The 19,838-nt window shown below is 35.8% G+C and overlaps 6 protein-coding genes and 1 pseudogene across 9 annotated transcripts; 5 read left to right on the top strand and 2 right to left on the bottom strand.

Annotated features, from left to right (window-relative positions):
- Positions 1-100: 100 nt before the first annotated feature.
- On the bottom strand, positions 101-1,939 carry LOC130504667 (nudix hydrolase 15, mitochondrial). 4 transcript variants are annotated; one of them, XM_056999286.1, is made up of 5 exons: positions 1,800-1,939; positions 1,301-1,659; positions 1,057-1,199; positions 660-779; positions 101-584 (listed from the first exon to the last, which is right to left on the bottom strand). In XM_056999286.1, exons 2-5 carry the CDS (start codon positions 1,617-1,619, stop codon positions 360-362), a joined length of 807 nt encoding a protein of 268 aa, XP_056855266.1. In that variant the 5' UTR covers positions 1,620-1,659; positions 1,800-1,939; the 3' UTR covers positions 101-359. The 4 variants fall into 4 exon arrangements, with proteins under 4 accessions (XP_056855266.1, XP_056855265.1, XP_056855264.1 ...); XM_056999285.1 differs by lacking the exon at positions 1,800-1,939 and having other exon boundaries at positions 101-289; positions 387-584; positions 1,301-1,753; XM_056999284.1 differs by lacking the exon at positions 1,800-1,939 and having other exon boundaries at positions 101-280; positions 387-584; positions 1,301-1,752.
- Positions 1,940-2,154: 215 nt separating this feature from the next.
- Positions 2,155-3,795, top strand: LOC130504670 (bet1-like protein At4g14600). Its single transcript, XM_056999290.1, has 4 exons — positions 2,155-2,316; positions 2,457-2,580; positions 2,937-2,993; positions 3,462-3,795. The coding sequence occupies exons 1-4, from the start codon at positions 2,246-2,248 to the stop codon at positions 3,621-3,623; spliced, it is 414 nt and encodes a 137-aa protein (XP_056855270.1). The 5' UTR covers positions 2,155-2,245; the 3' UTR covers positions 3,624-3,795.
- A 232-nt stretch (positions 3,796-4,027) lies between these two features.
- LOC108834665 (50S ribosomal protein L34, chloroplastic-like) lies at positions 4,028-5,073 on the top strand. Its single transcript, XM_056999289.1, has 2 exons — positions 4,028-4,297; positions 4,627-5,073. The coding sequence occupies exons 1-2, from the start codon at positions 4,069-4,071 to the stop codon at positions 4,884-4,886; spliced, it is 489 nt and encodes a 162-aa protein (XP_056855269.1). The 5' UTR covers positions 4,028-4,068; the 3' UTR covers positions 4,887-5,073.
- Positions 5,074-6,474: 1,401 nt separating this feature from the next.
- Positions 6,475-9,687, top strand: LOC130504669 (uncharacterized). The gene is made up of 11 exons (XM_056999288.1): positions 6,475-6,885; positions 7,153-7,300; positions 7,513-7,580; positions 7,824-7,894; positions 8,005-8,262; positions 8,365-8,528; positions 8,621-8,676; positions 8,763-8,815; positions 8,924-9,092; positions 9,177-9,274; positions 9,363-9,687. The coding sequence occupies exons 1-11, from the start codon at positions 6,711-6,713 to the stop codon at positions 9,465-9,467; spliced, it is 1,365 nt and encodes a 454-aa protein (XP_056855268.1). The 5' UTR covers positions 6,475-6,710; the 3' UTR covers positions 9,468-9,687.
- A 359-nt stretch (positions 9,688-10,046) lies between these two features.
- On the top strand, positions 10,047-11,206 carry LOC130504668 (pollen-specific protein-like At4g18596). The gene is made up of 2 exons (XM_056999287.1): positions 10,047-10,462; positions 10,708-11,206. Exons 1-2 carry the CDS (start codon positions 10,294-10,296, stop codon positions 11,052-11,054), a joined length of 516 nt encoding a protein of 171 aa, XP_056855267.1. The 5' UTR covers positions 10,047-10,293; the 3' UTR covers positions 11,055-11,206.
- Positions 11,207-12,622: 1,416 nt separating this feature from the next.
- On the top strand, positions 12,623-14,710 carry LOC130504666 (26S proteasome non-ATPase regulatory subunit 11 homolog). The gene is made up of 2 exons (XM_056999282.1): positions 12,623-12,779; positions 13,243-14,710. Exon 2 carries the CDS (start codon positions 13,274-13,276, stop codon positions 14,531-14,533), a length of 1,260 nt encoding a protein of 419 aa, XP_056855262.1. The 5' UTR covers positions 12,623-12,779; positions 13,243-13,273; the 3' UTR covers positions 14,534-14,710.
- Positions 14,711-17,769: 3,059 nt separating this feature from the next.
- Positions 17,770-18,628, bottom strand: LOC130504665 (dof zinc finger protein DOF1.5-like; annotated as a pseudogene).
- Between the last annotated feature and the right edge of the window lie 1,210 nt (positions 18,629-19,838).

Here is a 19,838-nt window from a genome sequence, read left to right on the forward strand (position 1 = left end):
TGAATCTGAGATGTCCTCCAAATCAATGACTGAGGGTGAACCAGAAGAACCAGCCAACTGCTCTCTGGATCACAATTATGCACAAATGAAGCCTAGACAAAGTTACAAAATAATTATATAAAAAATTCAAGAATACAGACTGACCTAGATCATAACGAGATGAAAAACCCCTCCACTTATCTCCTCATAAATAGAAGATTCATGGAAAATTGTCAATGAGATGTCTCGTCTGGACATGAACTAAGAGCTGTCCACATATACGTAAGTAAGTAGCCTAGTTCTGCATTCACTGGTACATAATCAGTTTCATGGAGTGTTATGACCTTTCTTGTTTGGTCTTCTACTAGAAGAAGACCACATTAAGGCATACAAGTATGTTTCTCTACCATTTTAGGGTACTTAAACTTAGGGCACTGCTCGATGAAAGCAGGTGGTCTTTTATAAGTCACAGATGCAGCTCTGATCAAAATCCCGGCAGTTAGACCCCATATCGTATAATCTTTATCTCCGGTTCGATAATCAAAGTAGTGGATCAAATACTTTTCTCCCATCCACTCTCTCTCTTCGGATCTTCTGTTCTCATCCTGGACAAGAAACAAAAAAAGTTTCAAGCAATGATGCTTCAGAAGGAAAAAAGATTTAAGTAACGAGAGGATAACCTTGAGGAACATTTCCAAAGGTGCATCAAACACAGCTTCCACTTCCGCAGGATTTGGTTTTGGATTGAATGTGTTTTTGTCCTTCAAGATTCCTATCACAGGTATTACTCTGAGGAGATGCTGTAAGACAAGGACACGCACGTAAGAAAAATATCAATACGCATCTATCACTTTAAAATAGAAAAAAATGAAGATTAACAAACAGCAAAGAACATTATTATCCTTAGAGCCAACAACAACAAAAAGGTATGATTATGAGCGTATTAACACAGCTACTACTGAATAACATTCAGGATAAAGAAAAAACTAGATAGTTTGTAACATCCACGTCACTGGCAAAATCCCATACTCTGATCTAACTAAAAACATTGTATCATTCAGCATCTGTTCTTTATACCTTGGACAGAAATGGTTCGAGAGAAGTGACAACATCAACAAGAGAAGGGTCTAAACCAATCTCTTCCTCGGCCTCTCTGGTAGCAGTCATCCCATCATCTTTATCACCCTCCTCTGCTTTACCACCCGGCAGTGAAACTTCTCCTGCAACAACAGAATTAAAAAAAAAAAACATAACCAGTAAGTTGATAGCAACCACCTCATTTATTAGAGATCACTCTGTATTCTTAAAATCAAGAACAAACCCGAGTGAGTAGACAATCTGGAAGACCTCTTAGTGAGGATGACGCGAAGATCGCCCTCGTCTCCTTCGAAGATACAGATCAGCACAGCCGCTCGCTTCGGTTTGAACCTCTCAGGATCTTTCGGAACCGGAGTCATGGATTCCTGAAACCCAACCTGAGAAACCACCTTCCCTGCGCTCTCCTGATCCGCCTGCGTCTCCTCATCATCGTTTTCGAACGATGAAGAAGGCGGTGGCTTGTACATGCGCAGTTGCTGGGCCAAGGCGGCGAGTCGAGAAGACCCACCGAAAGAGGATGATGCAGTCAACGCAGGCTCCATGAAACTGCAGAGGAGGGTTGTGCGTGCAAGTAAAGGAAGCCTGCGATGGAGTAAAAACATCAAAAAGAAAAGAATCCGATTTCAGAAAAAATTGGATTCTGTGTGTGGCGAAATCTAATGAGAAGAAAGATTAGATCCGAACAATCAGTTAAAAAGTTTGGAAAAAAGTTCGACACGTACTCGTGTGAGAACACGTGTTTCTTCTTGTCTTGTTCTTTCTTTTTGGCTCGTGGGAACCGGGGAAGCTTCAGAAAAAGGCAGAAGCTTTGTTTGCTTGCTGTCAGAAATTGAGAAATGGGCCCCACCCGGTTAGATACTGTTCGATATTGTAGAAACCGGTTGAATCGGTTATCTAAAAATAACTATCGGTTCGGATATTTTATAATCCAAATTTACTCAAATAACCCTTATTATTTTTGTTTTCTCTTACATAATCCCTTTGTCTTTATGGCGATAACCAGCCAATGCTACAGCGCCACGTGTGTCGTGACGGTCATTATACATATTGAATAGAAGAAAAAACTTATTTTTTTCTACTTTCTCCTGATTGCAATTTGCTCTTCTCAAACTTTTCCGAGAGAATTCGATCTTAGGTTTTTGTTTTTCTCCTTTTGATTTGAGCGTCGATGGCATCGAACCCTCACAGAGGCGGTGCGGGTGGTTCTCTTTACGGAGGTGCCGCTCCATACAGATCCAGGTATGATGGTTATATTATCAGTTCCCTCTTTTTCGAAATTGATTTTTATTTTCATCCTTGTAATTATCTGGATAGATAGATAGATAGATAGATAGATAGATAGAGGGGTATTGATGGTTCGTGTGTTTGTTTGGTTACAGAGATGGGCTTAGCACTAGAAGTGCTACAGGTTCAGAGGAAATCCAGCTTAGGATTGATCCCATGCACTCTGACCTAGATGATGAGATCACTGGTCTCCATGGCCAAGTCAGGCAATTGAAAAATGTAAGAACCCCCAGAAGAATTGTATTTAATTATGAAGGCTTATGTCTATCTTTGAACATTACGTTGATCGGAAAGATCGCAAAAGTTGTCTTTCTTTTCATCTTTCTTTCTTATTGTTACGGCTAGTTGATGAGGGACATTGTGACGGTCTGTGTGCTCTGTCATTGCAAAAGACTCTTTGTCTCTATGTCCGGAACAAACTTTTTGTTGCTTGTTTTAAAATCTAATAAAGGCTCGGTAAATTAGCTAGTGTTTTTGGATCCAGGGTACTGCATTTGTTTATTCATTAGTGAATCTATGTTTACTTAGCTGATTTACCAGTTAATTCATCTTATTCGATCTTTATTTTGATGCAGATTGCTCAAGAAATTGGGTCAGAAGCTAAGTTTCAGAGGGACTTCTTAGATGAACTGGTATGTTGTTGTTGATGTCACTGAAGCTCTTTGATTCAAATGTATATACTTAATTTGCTTACTCACCCCAGTTAATATAGGTTTTTTAATTATTATAGAATCTACAGCTACATCCCCAATGTAGGAGGGTATATGAATTCTAGTGTAGCTTACAAAGCAATGAGTCTTGGTAAATGCACAGTTTTAGAGTATGTACAGACTCGAACTCAAGGTCTAGTCTAGTGGGTAGGAGTAGGTGTATCTTCAATCTCGGCTAGTTATGTGAATGCATCATGAAATATGGTTTCAGTTGTTGTTGAGTACCGGTCTCCTTATGAATAATAGAACAGGGGGTGTTGAATATAGAACATAGATTTGGTTGTGTGAGACTTTGCAGAGAGACGCATTCAGTGATTTTTTAAATAAAGATACTCTCTAAGGATGCCAAATTCTTTAATAGTGTTTTTTTGTCTTTGTTTGGGGTGGCAGCAAGTGACATTGATGAGAGCGCAAGCAGGGGTGAAGAACAACATAAGGAAACTGAACTTGAGCATCATACGTAGTGGGAACAACCACATCATGCACGTGGTTCTTTTCGCGCTCCTCTGCTTCTTTATCCTCTACATGTGGTCCAAAATGTTCAAAAGATGAGAGACGACGACTCCTGAAACATACTTTGATGAAATGTTGGAAAGTTGTAGAAATCTCTTTTTTAGTTTGTGGTTGGTTCATCTCGTACGTTCCCTGTTATGTAGAGTTTGTGCTTATTTTGAACAATTACATAGAAGCAAGAAAAGATTATATCATATTACTTACCACATAAGATGCTTTCTGTATTTCATTTTTTTTATTTTTGTTAAACCGGTTTGAATTTGGTCATGAGCGTCCGGTCTAACATTCCTAGAGAGAGAGTCGCAGCGAGTTGATGAGACAATTGTTGGGCTTAAGTATTCACTTCGTAACACGTGGCATATTCTGATTTGGTGCGTTGGCTAAGATCACGGTGGTAGCCACTGCACAGGATAAACTCTCTACACTACTGTATGTGTAAAAGATTGGGGGAAGGAAGAAGATAAGAAAATAAAAAAAAAATTCAATGGCTTCTTCCTTATCCATCTCCATTGGAGCTTCGGCTTCGTCGCGTTTACGTCATCCTTCTTCATCGAACGGGAAGATTAGCGTCCCTTCCGCCACGCTTTCTCTCGGCACTGGTTCGAGACGGGGAGCGTTTTCTCTCAGCTGTTCAAAATCCCCATCAGCTTCTTCTCAGCTGCTCCATTGCTCCTTTCTCTCTTCATCTCTCTCCCTCGCATCTTCGTTTTCTGGTTAGTTTTGTTCGTAAAGCATCTTCCTTTAGCTGGGTACTGTTGTAAATGGTCATCATTTTTTATTTTTTTCTGGTACATGTCTTCTCTGTGTTTGTTGGATTATCAATTTATCATTATTGGCTCTCCGGTTAGGGTTTGGTTTCTAGGTTTAAGGAATTATTGAATCCGATTCTGGGTTTACGGAAAGCTAGTAACTTTATCGCTATACTTGCTTGAACTCATTGAGATCCAATGAAGCAACCTGGTTACACGTTTTGCGCACACAAAACCTTTTCTATACCAGACCAGTAATGATGTTCATGTTTTGTTTCGCTGTCTTTTTTCAGGTTTGTCCATTGCATTTGATCTCAGCAGTGGAACCAGTGGTCTGAGTAGCCAGAAGCGCAGAGGGCTTGTGGTGAGAGCTGGAAAAGCTGCTCTGTGTCAAACGAAGAGGAGCAGGTCAAGAAAGTCTCTTGCTAGGACTCATGGTTTCCGTTTGAGGATGAGAACCACCAGTGGTAGAGCCACCATCAAGCGCCGACGTGCCAAGGGACGTTGGAATCTATGCCCTAAGTCCAACCCTAGCAGCGGCAAACGTGCTTGAATGTCCTTTCTCTCCTCTCACCCTATCTGTAATCTTGTTTGATATGCTTTTTTTTCTTTTTTCTTGTGTGTTTCCGGCAGAAGATACAATGAGAAAACACAAGTCGATGAGCTCTTTCCTGCTTTTTAACTCTTTATGTATCATTACATTGCGCTTTAGTAATTGCTTCGCTAAATTTTGAACCTAATCGAAAGTTTGAACTTCAAAGCCAAAACCATTAAAGATCATATGGTAGAAGCTAGCTTCCTATTTCAACTCCATGCTGTTACAGTAACATCATGTCATATGTACAAAAGTTTTCAGATACTTTTGTTATGCATATGGACAATATGTGACAAGATTACCACTTTGTTATCTCTTTCATCTCTCAAGTGCTTGCTCTAGGCGACAACGGACGATCCATTAACCACTATAACTGGAGAGCTGATGGCCTTCAATTATTTACCAACATGAACACTATTTATAGTGGTGTGGCATCGGTAGGGAGATGCTAGTAGTAGGATCATGTTATGACGCTACTCAATCTCCCATAGCATTCATATATAATTAGTATATTCAAATCACATGACGAGCCTCCGAAAACTTTGCAAACCGCCAAATGCTTTTAAAATGTCATAAACTTTATCATCTGTCTCCCTTTTCTTTTTGGAAAAGAAAACGTTATCATCTTTGAGGACCGTATAATTATATTTCTGTATAGAACCTACTCCCTCCACATTGTATATGAGTTTCCACCACCGAACGAATCTAAATGTACATATAATAGGATAAAATAAGGCGAAAACAAAACATGTAATTGTAACCTATACGGTACCTCGACATATAAACCAATCCGCAGTACATGATGTTTTAACGCCTTCTCTGGTAACACGTAAAGACATTATCGAAAAGCATCTGTGATGAAGTCAAAACAACCTTTCTTTGTACGGACTTATAGAGACTTTAAGTGTTGTCCCCATTCAAATACCTTATTTGTAATGTAACTCAAAAGTTCAAAACCATAAGACAAACATTTTGGTTCTGTTAGTATATGTTACATGTTTAACACGAGCCTTATTAATTTTAAAGTCATAATATTGACATATTGTGCTAAAGAAAAGTTCTCGAAGTTGACATTAGTAAATATACACATATATATATACCTTATTTGTAATGTAACTCAAAAGTTCAAAACCATGAGAGAACATTTTGATTCTGTTAGTATATGTTACCATGTTTAACACGAGCCTTATTGATTTTAAAGTCATAATATTGACATATTTTGCTAAAGAAAAGTTCTCGAAGTTGACATTAGTAAATATACATATATATATATATATATACATATATATATATTTTAACTTGTAATTATTCAAGCTTGACGTTAGTCTTTTTAAAAATAAATATCGAGATGGAACCACCATTGATGAGGAGATAATTTGGTCCGATTATAAATCTTTGAATTAAATATAAAATTCAAAAGTAGTCATCCGTTCAACTTTCGTATTTCGTTTTCTAGTTCAATAAAATATTCTGTGTGTTATTATTTTATTATTATATAAGGACTGCTTTAGTCGTTTAACAATAAAAAAACATATCGTATATCTCATTTATCAGAAAAAATATCAGTAGTCGATGATTATCGATTTTTTTGGCTAAATCGGGGAAAAATAAAAACCAGAGATAGAGCGCATGGGACTCAGTGATGATGAGAAGATAACGTAGAGACGTGATATGGTTATAAGAAGCTGACGTCACTCTGAAACCGCGATTCAAGGATCTTTCTCTGTTTTATTTTTTTTTACTTGTCTGTATATATACACATAAGAAGCTCGTCGAGTATCAATGTCTACGGCTTCTTGGATTCAGCCTCCTTGTAGATTCTTACCAGATCGTCATCGTGGTGGTGGTGGTTTCGCTAAGCCAAGCTTTAGCAGAGCAAGGCAGTTTCCAGGCGTCGTTTCTTATTCTTCCTCGTGCTCTTGTGGCCATTCCGAGATTTTGACTTTCGATCATTTCGGTAATGGTTTCTTCCCTTGATGTGTTGTTTTAATTGGTGGATCTTCTTTGATTCTTGGAATTGATCTCGATCAAAAGATGTATAGATTAGTCTCGAATCCCTCTAGATCAATTTAAGTAGTCAGGAACAGTACTATCATCATGTGAGCAAATTAGAAGATGTTCAACGGTTGTAGAAATAATCAAATATTATATCATTTCTTGTTAATTTGCGGGTTCAATAATTAGTGTTCTTCTTTTTTTGTTTGTTTTGATTTTCTCTCTACAGGGTCTAACAGAAGGTGGAACCAGCGGGGTCTCAGAGTTCAAGCAATGAGTGCTACAGCACAACGTAATTTCTCGCTATCTAAAGGTGACGCCGATGAGAAAACTGAACCTGATCACCTTCTTGTTCTTGTACACGGCATCTTGGCCAGGTATCATATGCCTTTACAAACTCTATTCTTTGGATGTTGCTGTGTTTTGCATCTTGAGGAAACATTCCTTGTATTATAGATGCCTCTCTTTAGGTTAGCTTGGGATAGAGTCTTAAAGTTGTGTTTTATTATTTCTGCTACTCTGTTTTCAGATTTTTATAATAATTTTTATGGACTCTAATTTTTTTTGCTAAGAGTACCATTAATTGCAGTCCCAGTGACTGGCTCTACGTAGAAGCTGAGATGAAAAGACGCCTTGGTAGAAGATTCTTGATTTATGGTATTGCTCCTCTGCTTTCAACTTCTTATCCTCCCTATGTTTAGTTGAACAGTTGTTGGACTATGTATAGAATAGAGTTAGAGAATTACTGCCAAAGTCTAAATTTTTATTTTCACATCTTTTTCTTACTTTTCTTTTAGTTTTGTATTTTAGTATTATACTCGTTTTCTTCTATGCCATGCGTTAATCACACATAATACTTTTTTCTTTTCTAATTTACTCCGCTCCCGTGGACATGCACAGCAAGTTCTTCAAATACGTTCACTAAAACGTTTGGCGGGGTCGATGGAGCTGGGAAACGACTAGCAGAAGAGGTGAGTTTTTTTTTTTTTTTGTATTCCTACATTGTCATTTCTAGTCTTGAACCTGAGTGTATAAGCTGCTGATTATCTGTCTCCATCTGATCTGATGAGAGAGGGAATAGGTTAGGCAGGTTGTCCAAAAGAGCAAGAGCCTAAAGAAGATATCCTTTTTAGCCCACTCCCTCGGTGGCTTATTTGCCAGGCATGCTGTCGCCGTTCTTTACTCGGCAGCAGCAGCAGTGTCACAAACCAGTGATGGTGCTGCTCTGCTCTCTAACTCCGGGAACTCACATCTTCCCCGAGGTAGGATTGCTGGGCTCGAGCCGATTAATTTCATCACCTTGGCAACACCTCATCTAGGAGTCAGAGGCAGAAAGCAGGTTCTATCCATTTCCTCGTACATGTGGTGTATGCTTAGTTGAGAAAGATAATCATAATAATTTTCATCAGAACTCAGTCTCATTATGTCTCCATTGTGTCAGCTGCCTTTCTTGTTGGGACTTCAGATATTAGAAAGACTTGCTGCGCCGTTAGCTCCATTCGTTGTCGGTCGGACTGGTAGCCAGTTGTTTCTTACTGATGGTAAAGCTGATAAACCACCTCTTCTCTTGAGAATGGCTTCTGATTGTGAAGATCTTAAATTCTTGTGAGTAATAAAATGACTCTTAGTAAAATATTTAAATCATAAAGCACTTATTTTAGATTCATTAATCCTCATGTTATTTGCTCTTGTGGCAGATCGTCCTTGGGGTCGTTCCGAAGCCGCATTGTATATGCGAACGTATCTTATGACCGTATCCTGTTCTTTTTTTTTTTTGCTGCTGTTTAACTAGTTCGGGCATGTTTTATCTACATTTGTTTTCCTTTGACATTAACTTAGACATGGTTGGTTGGCGTACATCTTCCATAAGGAGAGAAACTGAACTTTTCAAGGTACGTGACTCTCAAACCTGTAGCATACTAGCTAGAAAATGGAACTCACCAATAGCAATAGTGTCCTCTGATAGATATGTGTTTCCCCTGTTTTCTTGTTACACGCAGCCTCCACGGCGGTCTCTAGATGGATACAAGCATGTGGTGGACGTAGAATACTGCCCACCTGTTTCGTCAGATGGAGCCCATTTCCCTCCAGAAGCTGCTAAAGCCAAGGAAGCCGCACAAAGCTCGCCTAGTCCTCAGAACACACTCGAGTATCATGAAATAGTTGAAGGTGAGGACAAAACTAAAACAACTATTATTTGGTTAATTTTTCTAATCAAGCAAGAAAGTAACAGATTCCATAAAACATTTTCAGATGAGATGATCCGTGGCCTGCAGACTTTAGGATGGAAGAAAGTTGATGTCAGCTTCCACTCCACCTTCTGGCCTTACTTAGCTCATAACAACATTCACGTAAAACTTCCAACATCTTTCACTTTGGAGCTGTTTTAATTACTTTCAGACATGAACTAATAGGGTGATTTGGGTCTTGCATGTTCAGGTGAAAAGTGAAAGACTCTATAAAGCAGGAGCTGGAGTTGTTGCCCATGTTGCGGATAGCATAAAACAGCAAGAGTCTTCCACGTTCATCAGAGCCAGCTTGTAGACTGTGTAAAGTCGTCGAGTGTTTAACCCCGGTTGATGTTGATTTCCGGTTGCTTTCCACCACGACATTTGAATTTTTCTTTACTACGGTTTTGGAAATTGGTCCAATCTTTACTTTTTTTCTTTTCCAGTTCGTCTGTACATTATTTTCTTCTATTAGCTTGGTGATTTTACAACACTTGAAAGTTGGTATTAAAAAAATACACATTTTTGTTTTCCAATTTAATATTGCAGATTCATTTCGTGCTTTATATATATACTCATTGTTAAAAAAAATTCTCAAATGGGCATTTTTGTTTTCCAATTTAAAAATTTCTCAAATACACATTTTTGTTTTCCAATTTAAAATTACAGATTCATTTCTTGCTTTATATATACTCATTGTTAAAAAAAAATTCTCAGATGTTGCATTTTCCTTGTTTTTATTCTTTTGTTCAAAAACGTACATGAAAAGTACACGAATTTAGTTAGTTTGACGTTTAAAAATAGGTCCACCCAGAAAAAAAAAACAACTAATTGCATCCATAAAAAAAACACAGAGATGGTAGGGAGAAAAAATCGGGTTCAAAGAAGACACCCCGTACAAAACTCAAGAACCACAAACACCAAAACTAAACAAAGAACTTCCAAGAATAGATGTAAGATCACATGTTTCTGTTGTTTATTCTATTTTGTTATCTATAAAAGGGAGTTATTTTGTTTGGATCTATCATAGCATCTCCTCTCAAACAAAACTAACAATTTTTGTTTTCACCCCAACAACTAATATTACAAATTTATAAAGTCCCCAAACGTAAGAGAGGAGAATATTACTCTTAAGACTAATAATGGCCAAATTCTTCATCGTCTTCCTTGCCTCTGCCCTATGTTTCACCACCCTTCTTCACTTTGCCGCCGCTGATGCCGACGACTTGGACCGTTTCCACATCAAAGGATCCGTCTACTGCGATACCTGCCGTGTCCAATTCATGACCCGCCTCAGTAAAGTCCTCGAAGGTACAATGACTAGGATCTATGTAATAACGTTTACTGGTTACACAAAATAAATCACATTTTAGTTATGAGGAAGATGAAACTTTCTCTTTCTTTGGGAACTATAAACATTTTAGTAATAATTATTTTTCTTTCTTTGGAAATTTGGTGCTAAGGCGAATGTTTCTTCCGACCATGCTAATGGTCTTTCATGTCTTTAGTCTGATAAGATTATATAACGCCCTTCTGTCTTTGTGTGTGCGCTTCAGGGGCAAAGGTAAAGCTTGAGTGCAAGGGTCGTGAGAACCAGACAGTGACACTGACGAAAGAAGCCGTGACCGACAAAGACGGAAAGTACGAGATGGTAGTTATGGGAGACCACGAAGAGGAAGTGTGTGAGATCATCCTCGAGGAATCACCGGACGCAGAGTGCAGCGAGGTGAACAACCAAGAGTTCCTAAGAAACGCAGCCAGGATCAGTCTTACGGCGAATGATGGCATTGTCTCTAACGAGGTTCGAACCATTAACCCACTTGGGTTCATGAGGAAGACTTCTCTCGCTGATTGTCCTCTAGTTTTCAAGGAGCTCGGAATCGTTCCTGATGTCATCTTCTAAGCTTTTTTATATATATTTTACCTACATATGCACCGATCTGTCAACAATTTTTAATTTCTTGTTAACTCTTTTTCAACATATTATATAAAACTTTTTTTCTTGAAGTTGTCGTCTGAGTTTACTTAACTGATGGTGTTTTCTTTCGTTTTCTATCTTGTGTTTGTGTTCCAACATTTTTCCTTGTTATTACACTCCTGCGAGTTATTTTTTTTTAAGAATGATTTGATTACTTCTCCATATCTAAATTTGGAGAGCCCTTGTTTTCATAACGATTTGAAGATATGTACATGATCTAGATTTTTTAAATAATCATTTCCATGTCTACTGTGATTATTATCCTAATCTAATCTATTAATTTAGGGATTATCTACTATTCGAAGTTCTCATTTAAATTTTGGACTCTTTCATAGTTATTGTTAGAATATATCATGTCTCCTATACAATGCAACCTACCAACTTAAATTAAACCAAATCTTAACCAACATAGATTAGTTAAACCTAACCAATAACACTTTTATAATATTTTTGGTTAATCTCTTAATATAATTAGATCATATAAAACTGAACTACTCTTAAATCAACGAGTTTCATATCATTCCAGACATAAGAGAAAAAAATTTCGACTCATTTACAACGTAAGCATACAAAGACCATGTATGTTTATGCTCATTGATCTTCCAAAAACCAAATAATTGTGGCATAGACCAACATAGGCTCATGTTCGTATCACTAACTTTACTTCCATATATTTACTCTTTACCTACATCATATCACAACATACACAATTTTGCAAGAACATGATTTTTTTTGTTCAAACAACCAAATAATGGTGGCATATGGTCAGTAGATTTTTTAAATATGTTTTTTTTATATATTATATTTTACGAGACTATGTGTATAAGTTTTTTTTTGAAAAAGGGCATAACTATGTGTATAAGTTAAAAGGTAAAAAGTATGACAAGGCAAATTATTATACTAAAAATGAAAGAAGATTAAATACAAACTAATAACAAGTACAACACAAATTATAACACTATTAAATTCTATATATATTTAATAAAATATTATATATATGTCTAATATGTATAAATATATAAATGTTACACAAAATATATATAATATTATATACACATATTATGTATACCGTATATTATTAATTGAAATTTGACAAATCAATTTCCGCCCTTTAGGGCGGGTCCTAATCTAGTTAATTTCCTTAAGTTTGAGGTTAAAAAGAAGAATAACAATGAAGGTCATGAATGGTTAAAAAAAAAACAATGAAGGTCATGAAAGACTTACTGAAATAGGCTAATAACATAGAGCCCAGCTTAAAGACAGATAATATTGAGCCCAGACCCAGCCTATAAAGCATGGGCCTTCGATCTGGGATCGTGGGCTTAAACCTTCCATCTTATGCGTTATTGCTGCACGAGTCAGTTCTGTCTTGAACAGAAATAAAGTTGGCAGAAAAACGCGGTTTCGAAGCGTCTGGCGTTGGTTTCAAACTCTTCATCCCAAACGCTAAAAAGTTTAAGACGCCGAATATTTTCAAACGCGGCGATCCCTGATTTCACAATTTGAAATGACAAATGTACCCCTTAATTAAATTCCAAAACTACGATAAAACCTTAACCTTTATCTTCCCTATCAAGACAGAGAGAGATCCTTTTCTTCACCGTCGTCCAAGGCTTTTACCCAGAAACTGCCGATTCTGCCGATTCACAAGTGAGTTTCTTTTCCTTATTTGCTCTTCTGGGTTTGCTTTATCAGATCTAGTTAGTTCTGGGTTTCTCGAATTTCCTTTTGATATCAAATCTTGTTCCCTCTATCGATACCTTCTAGGGTTTTAGCTTTGTTCGATTTAGTGTAGAAAATCTGTTTGATGGATTAGCTATATAACGTTCTGAGCTTACATCTTACACTAATCAGCACTGAAAGCAACCAGATTGATTAGAGACAACGAATAATAGATCTTCAGAGAAAAGTAGATTGAACTGAACGCTCTATGTCTCAGTAATTCATCTTATTACTTAAAAAGTTAGGTTACAGTTTTGTAATTGATTTGTGTTCACTTACATGCTTCTGCCTCTGTTGAGCTTGTCTTTGTTGGATCTTGTTAGGACATAGTTCTTGTTATTGTATCGACAATTGGATTATTGAGACATTATATGTATATCTTATGTTGCAGGAGGTTTTGAGTTTTGTATAAACAGACAACAATGGTTTCGTATCCCGCTACAACCGAGACGATTGCCCTGGCTCAAGAAGCCAACAGCTCTGAGGCTATTCAGATACTGTACCAAGTCTTGGAAGACCCTTCTTCATCTCCGGAGGCTCTACGCATCAAGGAGCAAGCCATCACCAACCTCTGCGATCGCCTCACCGAAGAGAAGAGAGGCGAGGATCTCCGGACGCTGCTAACCAAGCTTCGACCTTTCTTCTCCCTGATCCCCAAGGCCAAGACCGCGAAAATCGTCAGAGGGATCATCGACGCCGTGGCCAAGATACCCGGAACGACTGATCTCCAGATCACTCTCTGCAAAGAGATGGTGGAGTGGACGCGCGCCGAGAAGAGGACTTTCCTCAGGCAGCGTGTGGAGGCGAGGCTGGCTGCTCTCTTGATGGAGAACAAGGAGTATGTAGAGGCCTTGGCGCTGTTGAGTACTCTGGTGAAAGAGGTTAGGAGGTTAGATGATAAGCTCCTTCTCGTTGACATTGACTTGCTGGAGAGCAAACTTCACTTCTCGTTGAGGAACTTACCGAAGGCGAAAGCTGCGCTCACCGCAGCGAGGACGGCTGCAAACGCTATATACGTCCCACCGGCTCAGCAAGGGACGATAGATCTTCAGAGTGGGATCCTCCACGCTGAAGAGAAGGACTACAAAACGGGATACAGCTACTTCTTCGAAGCCTTTGAGTCGTTCAACGCTCTCGGTGATCCGAGAGCGGTGTTCAGTTTAAAGTACATGTTGCTGTGCAAGATCATGGTTAGCCAAGCTGATGACGTTGCGGGGATCATCTCCTCGAAGGCTGGACTCCAGTACGTTGGCTCTGATCTAGACGCCATGAAGGCGGTGGCTGATGCTCACTCCAAGAGGTCGTTGAAGCTGTTTGAGAACGCGCTAGGTGACTACAAGGCGCAGCTGGAGGATGACCCGATTGTACACAGGCATCTCTCTTCTCTCTACGACACGCTTCTGGAGCAGAACTTGTGTCGTTTGATCGAGCCTTTCTCGCGAGTTGAGATAGGTCACATCGCTGAGCTGATTGGGTTGCCGTTGGACCATGTGGAGAAGAAGCTGTCTCAGATGATTCTTGACAAGAAGTTCGCAGGTACGTTGGATCAGGGAGCTGGGTGTCTCATCATATTCGAGGATCCGAAGGCGGATGCTATCTACTCGGCTACTCTTGACACCATTGCAAACATGGGGAAGGTTGTTGACAGCCTTTATGTTCGGTCTGCCAAAATCATGTCCTGAAGTCCATGATGAGTCGTCTGAATCGCATTCTATCCCTTCTTTGTTCCCTTTTTTTGGTTTTTAGTTATCGTTTGGAATCGGAGAAACTGAAAGTAAACGGTATGGATTGTTCCCATTAAGCTCATTTCGATGTTACATTTTGGTTGTTGCAGTCAAACTTTGTTCTCTTTTCCAAAACGTTTTTTTTTTGTTTTTAACTCATTCAGGTTTTATTGATTATTTTCCGCTTTACATTTATAAAACTCTAACCAACCCAGAACTCAATTCAGTAGGACCCACAGCCATGTCAATTACCAAAGCAGGAGATGACTTGCACACATGTCTTGATTTTGTTGCCTCCTTTGTCATTTTCTTTTATGTGCTTAAAACATGTAGTGTCTCCGTTTAGCTTTGTGATTCGACTTTAAGTTTGTTTCTCGAGAAGTGTGAGACTTAGTTCTTGAATATGTTAAGTTTCTCTGCGGATGGCGATACTCGTTACCGACTAGTTTGTTTACGGAGATCAGAGCATGATTAGTGGTGAGCTCTCAAAGAATTTCTCACCATCAGAAACAAAGAAAATAATTAGAAAGAAGGAGAGAGAGTATAAAAAATACCTTCATGAAGAAACTTTTTTCACATCTTCAGAAATTAGTTATACATGTGTCAATCAACTAGTGTGCCAACACTTATAAAACTTAAGAGCAATGAAATAATATTAATTTGCCTTTTTTGAGAAACTTGGTAAGTTTCTACCACTAATGTTGCTTAAAAGTCTTCTAAGTATTTAAGAAAAATAATAAAATAATGAAAATTAGGAAAGAGAAATAGAAGTTCTAATGTTTAAAGTTTGCAGAAACTACTAGTAATCCCAAAAAAACACTTCTTCGTATAAGAGAAAATTAGTGTTTTTATTAACTTAAGTAAAATAAATTTGATTAACTATAATGCTAACTAGATTTTGACCCGCCTTTAAAAAGGGCGGGTACATTTTTTGTAAAAAATTATCTTACGTAATAGAAATTATAATTTTTGATAAATTATATATTTTATCTTTTTATGAAATTTATCTTAAATTTACTTATATGACTTGTTTTTGTTATTTTAAATATGACTAAATTTTGAAGACTCTAGATAATTCTAATCCGTAATATGATTTTATTTATTGAACCTCGAGTTAAACTTATTTACACTTACTTTTTAATTTAAATAAAATATTTATATCTTCAACACTCCCTGTATTGAAAATTTTATTTGTGCGTTTCAAAACATATTCTATAATTTTATTAAATTTAGTTTATGTGATTTAGTTTTTATTTTAATGAAACTATTTTTTAAGAAGTTGAGATAATTCAGACATGTATTATGATTTTGTTTAATTAATCATTTGTTATTTCAACTTGATTTTATTTTGAGGTTTCATATAATAAATGTTTTCGAATAATTAATAACTTGAAAGATTTTTAGAAAGATATGTTTGCAAATATTTAAGAAACAAAATGTTTAAAAAAGCTATGAACTGAATTATTAAATACTATTTAATGTAATTGCAAAATAATGACTTTTTATTGGTTGCAAATATCGTTGGCAAAATGTACAGACAATATTTGTAATTAATTGGAAAAATCAGGACCATATTCATATGGAAGTAGTATGCTTTAATAATATAGATGTCCATGCCTAACTGATTTATAAACTGATAAAAATACTGTTTATTAGTAAATAATTATATTAAAATGAAAAATTAAATGAACAATAAATGTAACACATTTTTTATTTTTATTTGAGTTATTTCATAAAAATATGGCTTTAAATAATGTTTTTGGTTACGTTATTTTCCACCGGTTAAAACTAAAATAATTTTTTTTACTAAATCGAACATTAACCATATAATAAAACTTAGTTATTTACATTTTTGATTTTATATTGGCACATTAATCTATATTGATTAACTAAATAATAAAAAATCTGCACTATTATTATTATGGTAATATAATTAATGATGTGTATTATTGTTAAGGTAATATAATTAATAAAATTATTAAGCTAACTGAAATATAGAAATACAATTAATGTAATACTATTATTTATATTTCCAAACAACTTTCATTTATAGTAGTATACTTGTTTCCAAACATCTCCAAAATGTACTTCAACTTTAATAATATAGATATATATATTTTTTTTTTTGAAATTTATATGGTTTCTTATTGTTGGAAATGCTCTGAGTTAAACCACAAATGCATTCAATAGTAGTTTGGGGTTTTACACGAAAATGTTCTCTCTTACACTGAACTGGGTGACATCATCCATAAATGTGAGATCTTGGTATATATTTTGAGGACTTGGAGCACTATTTACCTGAGTTTTGCATGAAAGTCTTTTTTTCAAAAAAATACTTCATTGTTTCATAAAAATTACAATTTAACATTTTCATATATATTAAACAAAATAATTAAAATATATTTTATTTTTATTAGTTAGATATGTTTAACCAATAATATTTAAATAAATAAATTATTTATAAAATCAATATATTTTGTTATCAACATTAACTTAAAAATAAATAACTTATTTATAAAATCACACATATTACATGTCATTCTCTCAGTTATACAAATATACTCTAAACTTAAGATTAGTTTTAATTATACAATTGAATTGTTTAAAATATTAATTGCTACAGTAATGATAAGAAACTCAGTTTAAGAAACTCACTAATAAAGATGTTCATAGAGTTTTCGTTAAGATTTAGGACTAGTGCTTTTTGAAGTAACTAATGTTTTTCACTATTTTCTTGAAGTTCGTCTAGATGTGTGCTATTCTTTAGAATACATTTACTTTTTATTTTCTAACCACCAGTGACCTCATTCACAGTTAATATATATACTATTTTAGCTTTGTCCAATTTGTTCAACTTTTTCTTCATTCACAGTTAATATATACTACTATTTTTGTAGGTCTCGATCGTTGTATGTTTGTAGCTTGAAAAGTGAAAACTTAAATGCCCAATTGAATGAGGTTTCTTGGTTAAAAGTTTTACTAAGACTAATGTCACAAAAACCTTGATTAACTTTACGTACACTTTAACTAATCAAAGTAAGCTACATATATTAAACTTTCTTGAAACAAAGAGTTTTAATTAATGGTCAACAACACTGTCTTTCTTTTTAGAAGAAAAATCCCACGAGCCTCAATGGAGTGTACAAATGAAATTCAACAAGAGAAACTGATAAAAAAGCGACAGCTGTTTAGCAGATAATCAAGTATTAAACCTCCTGATTAATTAATTACGTAGTTAGCTTTTGTTGCTAGCCTGTACGTATCCAGTAAGCAAATCAAAGCGAATTTAACCACGTTCTTTCTAACGGGTTAAACCCAAACCCAAAACAAATAATATAAAAAAAAAAGAAAATTTTAAATTATAGAAAAGTTAACAAGATTGACCATCGGTGTAGCAACGGAGTCTCTTCACCGGAAAATCATGCCGGAAACCATCGTATGACGCAGCTGCTCGCCACTCTTCCGCCAGCAAAGCGTCAAGCTCGACCTGATCAACGGCTCCAGTCGCAGCCCCAAGAAACTCGGCGAATCCACCGACACGACCCGGAGGTTTGGCTTTCCGGCGACCAGCGCCGACGGGAACATTCCGGAGTGCTCCGCCGGCGTCCAGTAACGCTGACAACCTCTGCAGAAGTGTCTTGGTTGTTTAACGTTATAATTATTGAAGTAACAGAACTTAGTCTCCATGCTCTTGCATCTCGGACATGCTATTATCTTGTCTGGACGCTTCTCCACCGTTAGATCCGATGATGATGATGATGATCTAACGCTTGTTGTTGTTTGTAGCTCTGGTTGTTGTTGTTGTTGCTGCACTTCTTTTTTAATGGTCGTTGTTGTGATGTTACTCGCGTTGAATGTAATGGTTTTGCCAAAAGAGTTTGATCCCTTGGGAATCTTGGGTCGCCATTGAGAATGAGAAGAGAGAGTGAAAAGGAGAGTTGTGATTAAGTTTCTTGCGGTGATGAAACAGAGAGGAGACGTTTATATTTTATAGGATGAAGATTTTGATCTTCCTTTCTTTTTTTCTTCTAAAAGGATTTCTTAATTATATATCGTTTTTGTAGGAAAGGAAAGAAAAGAAAAAAGTAGGGAAATAACCGGAGGAAGAATCAAACTTAACCTCCTGATCCGAAAAAGTTATAATGAACCTGAGCCAAAGCTACTCAATGAAGACTTTAATATTCAGAGAATTGGAGATGAATTCAATTCGAACCGAAATATTTTAGATATTTGATCATATTATCAATTGTATATTTAAATTTATTAGTTTTATTAAATATATTAGTCAAAATTGAATATAATAAATATTAAAAATATTAAAATATATGAAAAACTAAAAATAATTCAAAATAACCAAAGAAAATAATAGTTATGAAATTGTTTGATTTTTACATGTTTTAGACATCTACGCGAATCTGAACTCGTAGAGATCCTAAAAGAATTCAAACCATAATTTATAGATATTCAAAAGAAATTAAAAAGTTTAACTGAAAACTTAATAATTTCGTATAAAACTCCAGTATCTACCCTAAGCAAAACGATTAGTAGTAGAAAAAAAGAATATGGTAGGCACATTTATTATTTACTGCATTCAAAACAAATGTGTGTATTCCTTTTCCTTTTCTCCCAAATTGTATTTGTTTTTGTTGGAATAATGTTTTTTTTATCTTTTTCATGTCTTTTTGAAGATTTATAAGAATCAATTATTTTACTATTTTAACTATATTTAGTCACTACCAATAAATGAACTATGCAGGGTAGTTATTTCTGGTGCCACAACAACAAATGTCACTAGTCTTCTTCTTTTTTTCGGGGCAAATGTCACTAGTCAAAAATATAATGGTTGAGCAGATACTGAGTCGGAAAAGAAAATAATTTAGTAGTCATAGAAAAAAAAAGTTTAACAAATCATGTTTCTAAAACATATTTTATTTAAATGAATATACGTAACTCACGTTCGTTGGTTAATGTAAAAGAAAGTGATAAAGATTTTTTTTTTTTGCTAAAAAGAAAGTGATAAAGATGAGAGGGAGAAAACAAAAGGTAGAAAAAGAAAAGGAAAAAAAGAAAGCACTGATCGATGTTCATGTTTCTCTTTTCTTCTCAAAATCGTGCTTTCATACTAATATATGTTTTTCATTGAAACTTTATACTACACAGTTGCAGAAAAGAACAACTTTAAAGTCCTTTTAAAAGAGATCGACTTTTAAGTTAGATACAATAATAATTGACGAAACTTTAATAGACTTATTCAAAAAAAAAA

Source organism: Raphanus sativus, unplaced genomic scaffold (assembly GCF_000801105.2).
Source record: "Raphanus sativus cultivar WK10039 unplaced genomic scaffold, ASM80110v3 Scaffold1724, whole genome shotgun sequence".
Taxonomy (NCBI): Eukaryota; Viridiplantae; Streptophyta; class Magnoliopsida; order Brassicales; family Brassicaceae; genus Raphanus; species Raphanus sativus.

Bases quoted from the DNA above. Each gene is read 5' to 3' on its own strand.
- LOC130504667 (XM_056999283.1), bottom strand. From the start codon at position 1,679: ATGTTTTTACTCCATCGCAGGCTTCCTTTACTTGCACGCACAACCCTC. The intron at 1,200-1,300 runs GTTTGTTCTTGA...CTGTTGTTGCAG, and splicing joins CAGATTGTCTACTCACTCGG to GAGAAGTTTCACTGCCGGGT. The intron at 780-1,056 runs GTATAAAGAACA...CTTGTCTTACAG, and splicing joins TCGAACCATTTCTGTCCAAG to CATCTCCTCAGAGTAATACC.
- LOC130504670 (XM_056999290.1), top strand. From the start codon at position 2,246: ATGGCATCGAACCCTCACAGAGGCGGTGCGGGTGGTTCTCTTTACGGA. The intron at 2,581-2,936 runs GTAAGAACCCCC...ATTTTGATGCAG, and splicing joins AAGTCAGGCAATTGAAAAAT to ATTGCTCAAGAAATTGGGTC. The intron at 2,994-3,461 runs GTATGTTGTTGT...TTGGGGTGGCAG, and splicing joins GGGACTTCTTAGATGAACTG to CAAGTGACATTGATGAGAGC.
- LOC108834665 (XM_056999289.1), top strand. From the start codon at position 4,069: ATGGCTTCTTCCTTATCCATCTCCATTGGAGCTTCGGCTTCGTCGCGT. The intron at 4,298-4,626 runs GTTAGTTTTGTT...GTCTTTTTTCAG, and splicing joins CCTCGCATCTTCGTTTTCTG to GTTTGTCCATTGCATTTGAT.
- LOC130504669 (XM_056999288.1), top strand. From the start codon at position 6,711: ATGTCTACGGCTTCTTGGATTCAGCCTCCTTGTAGATTCTTACCAGAT. The intron at 8,263-8,364 runs GTTCTATCCATT...CCATTGTGTCAG, and splicing joins GAGTCAGAGGCAGAAAGCAG to CTGCCTTTCTTGTTGGGACT. The intron at 8,816-8,923 runs GTACGTGACTCT...TGTTACACGCAG, and splicing joins GAGAAACTGAACTTTTCAAG to CCTCCACGGCGGTCTCTAGA.
- LOC130504668 (XM_056999287.1), top strand. From the start codon at position 10,294: ATGGCCAAATTCTTCATCGTCTTCCTTGCCTCTGCCCTATGTTTCACC. The intron at 10,463-10,707 runs GTACAATGACTA...TGTGCGCTTCAG, and splicing joins CCTCAGTAAAGTCCTCGAAG to GGGCAAAGGTAAAGCTTGAG.
- LOC130504666 (XM_056999282.1), top strand. From the start codon at position 13,274: ATGGTTTCGTATCCCGCTACAACCGAGACGATTGCCCTGGCTCAAGAA.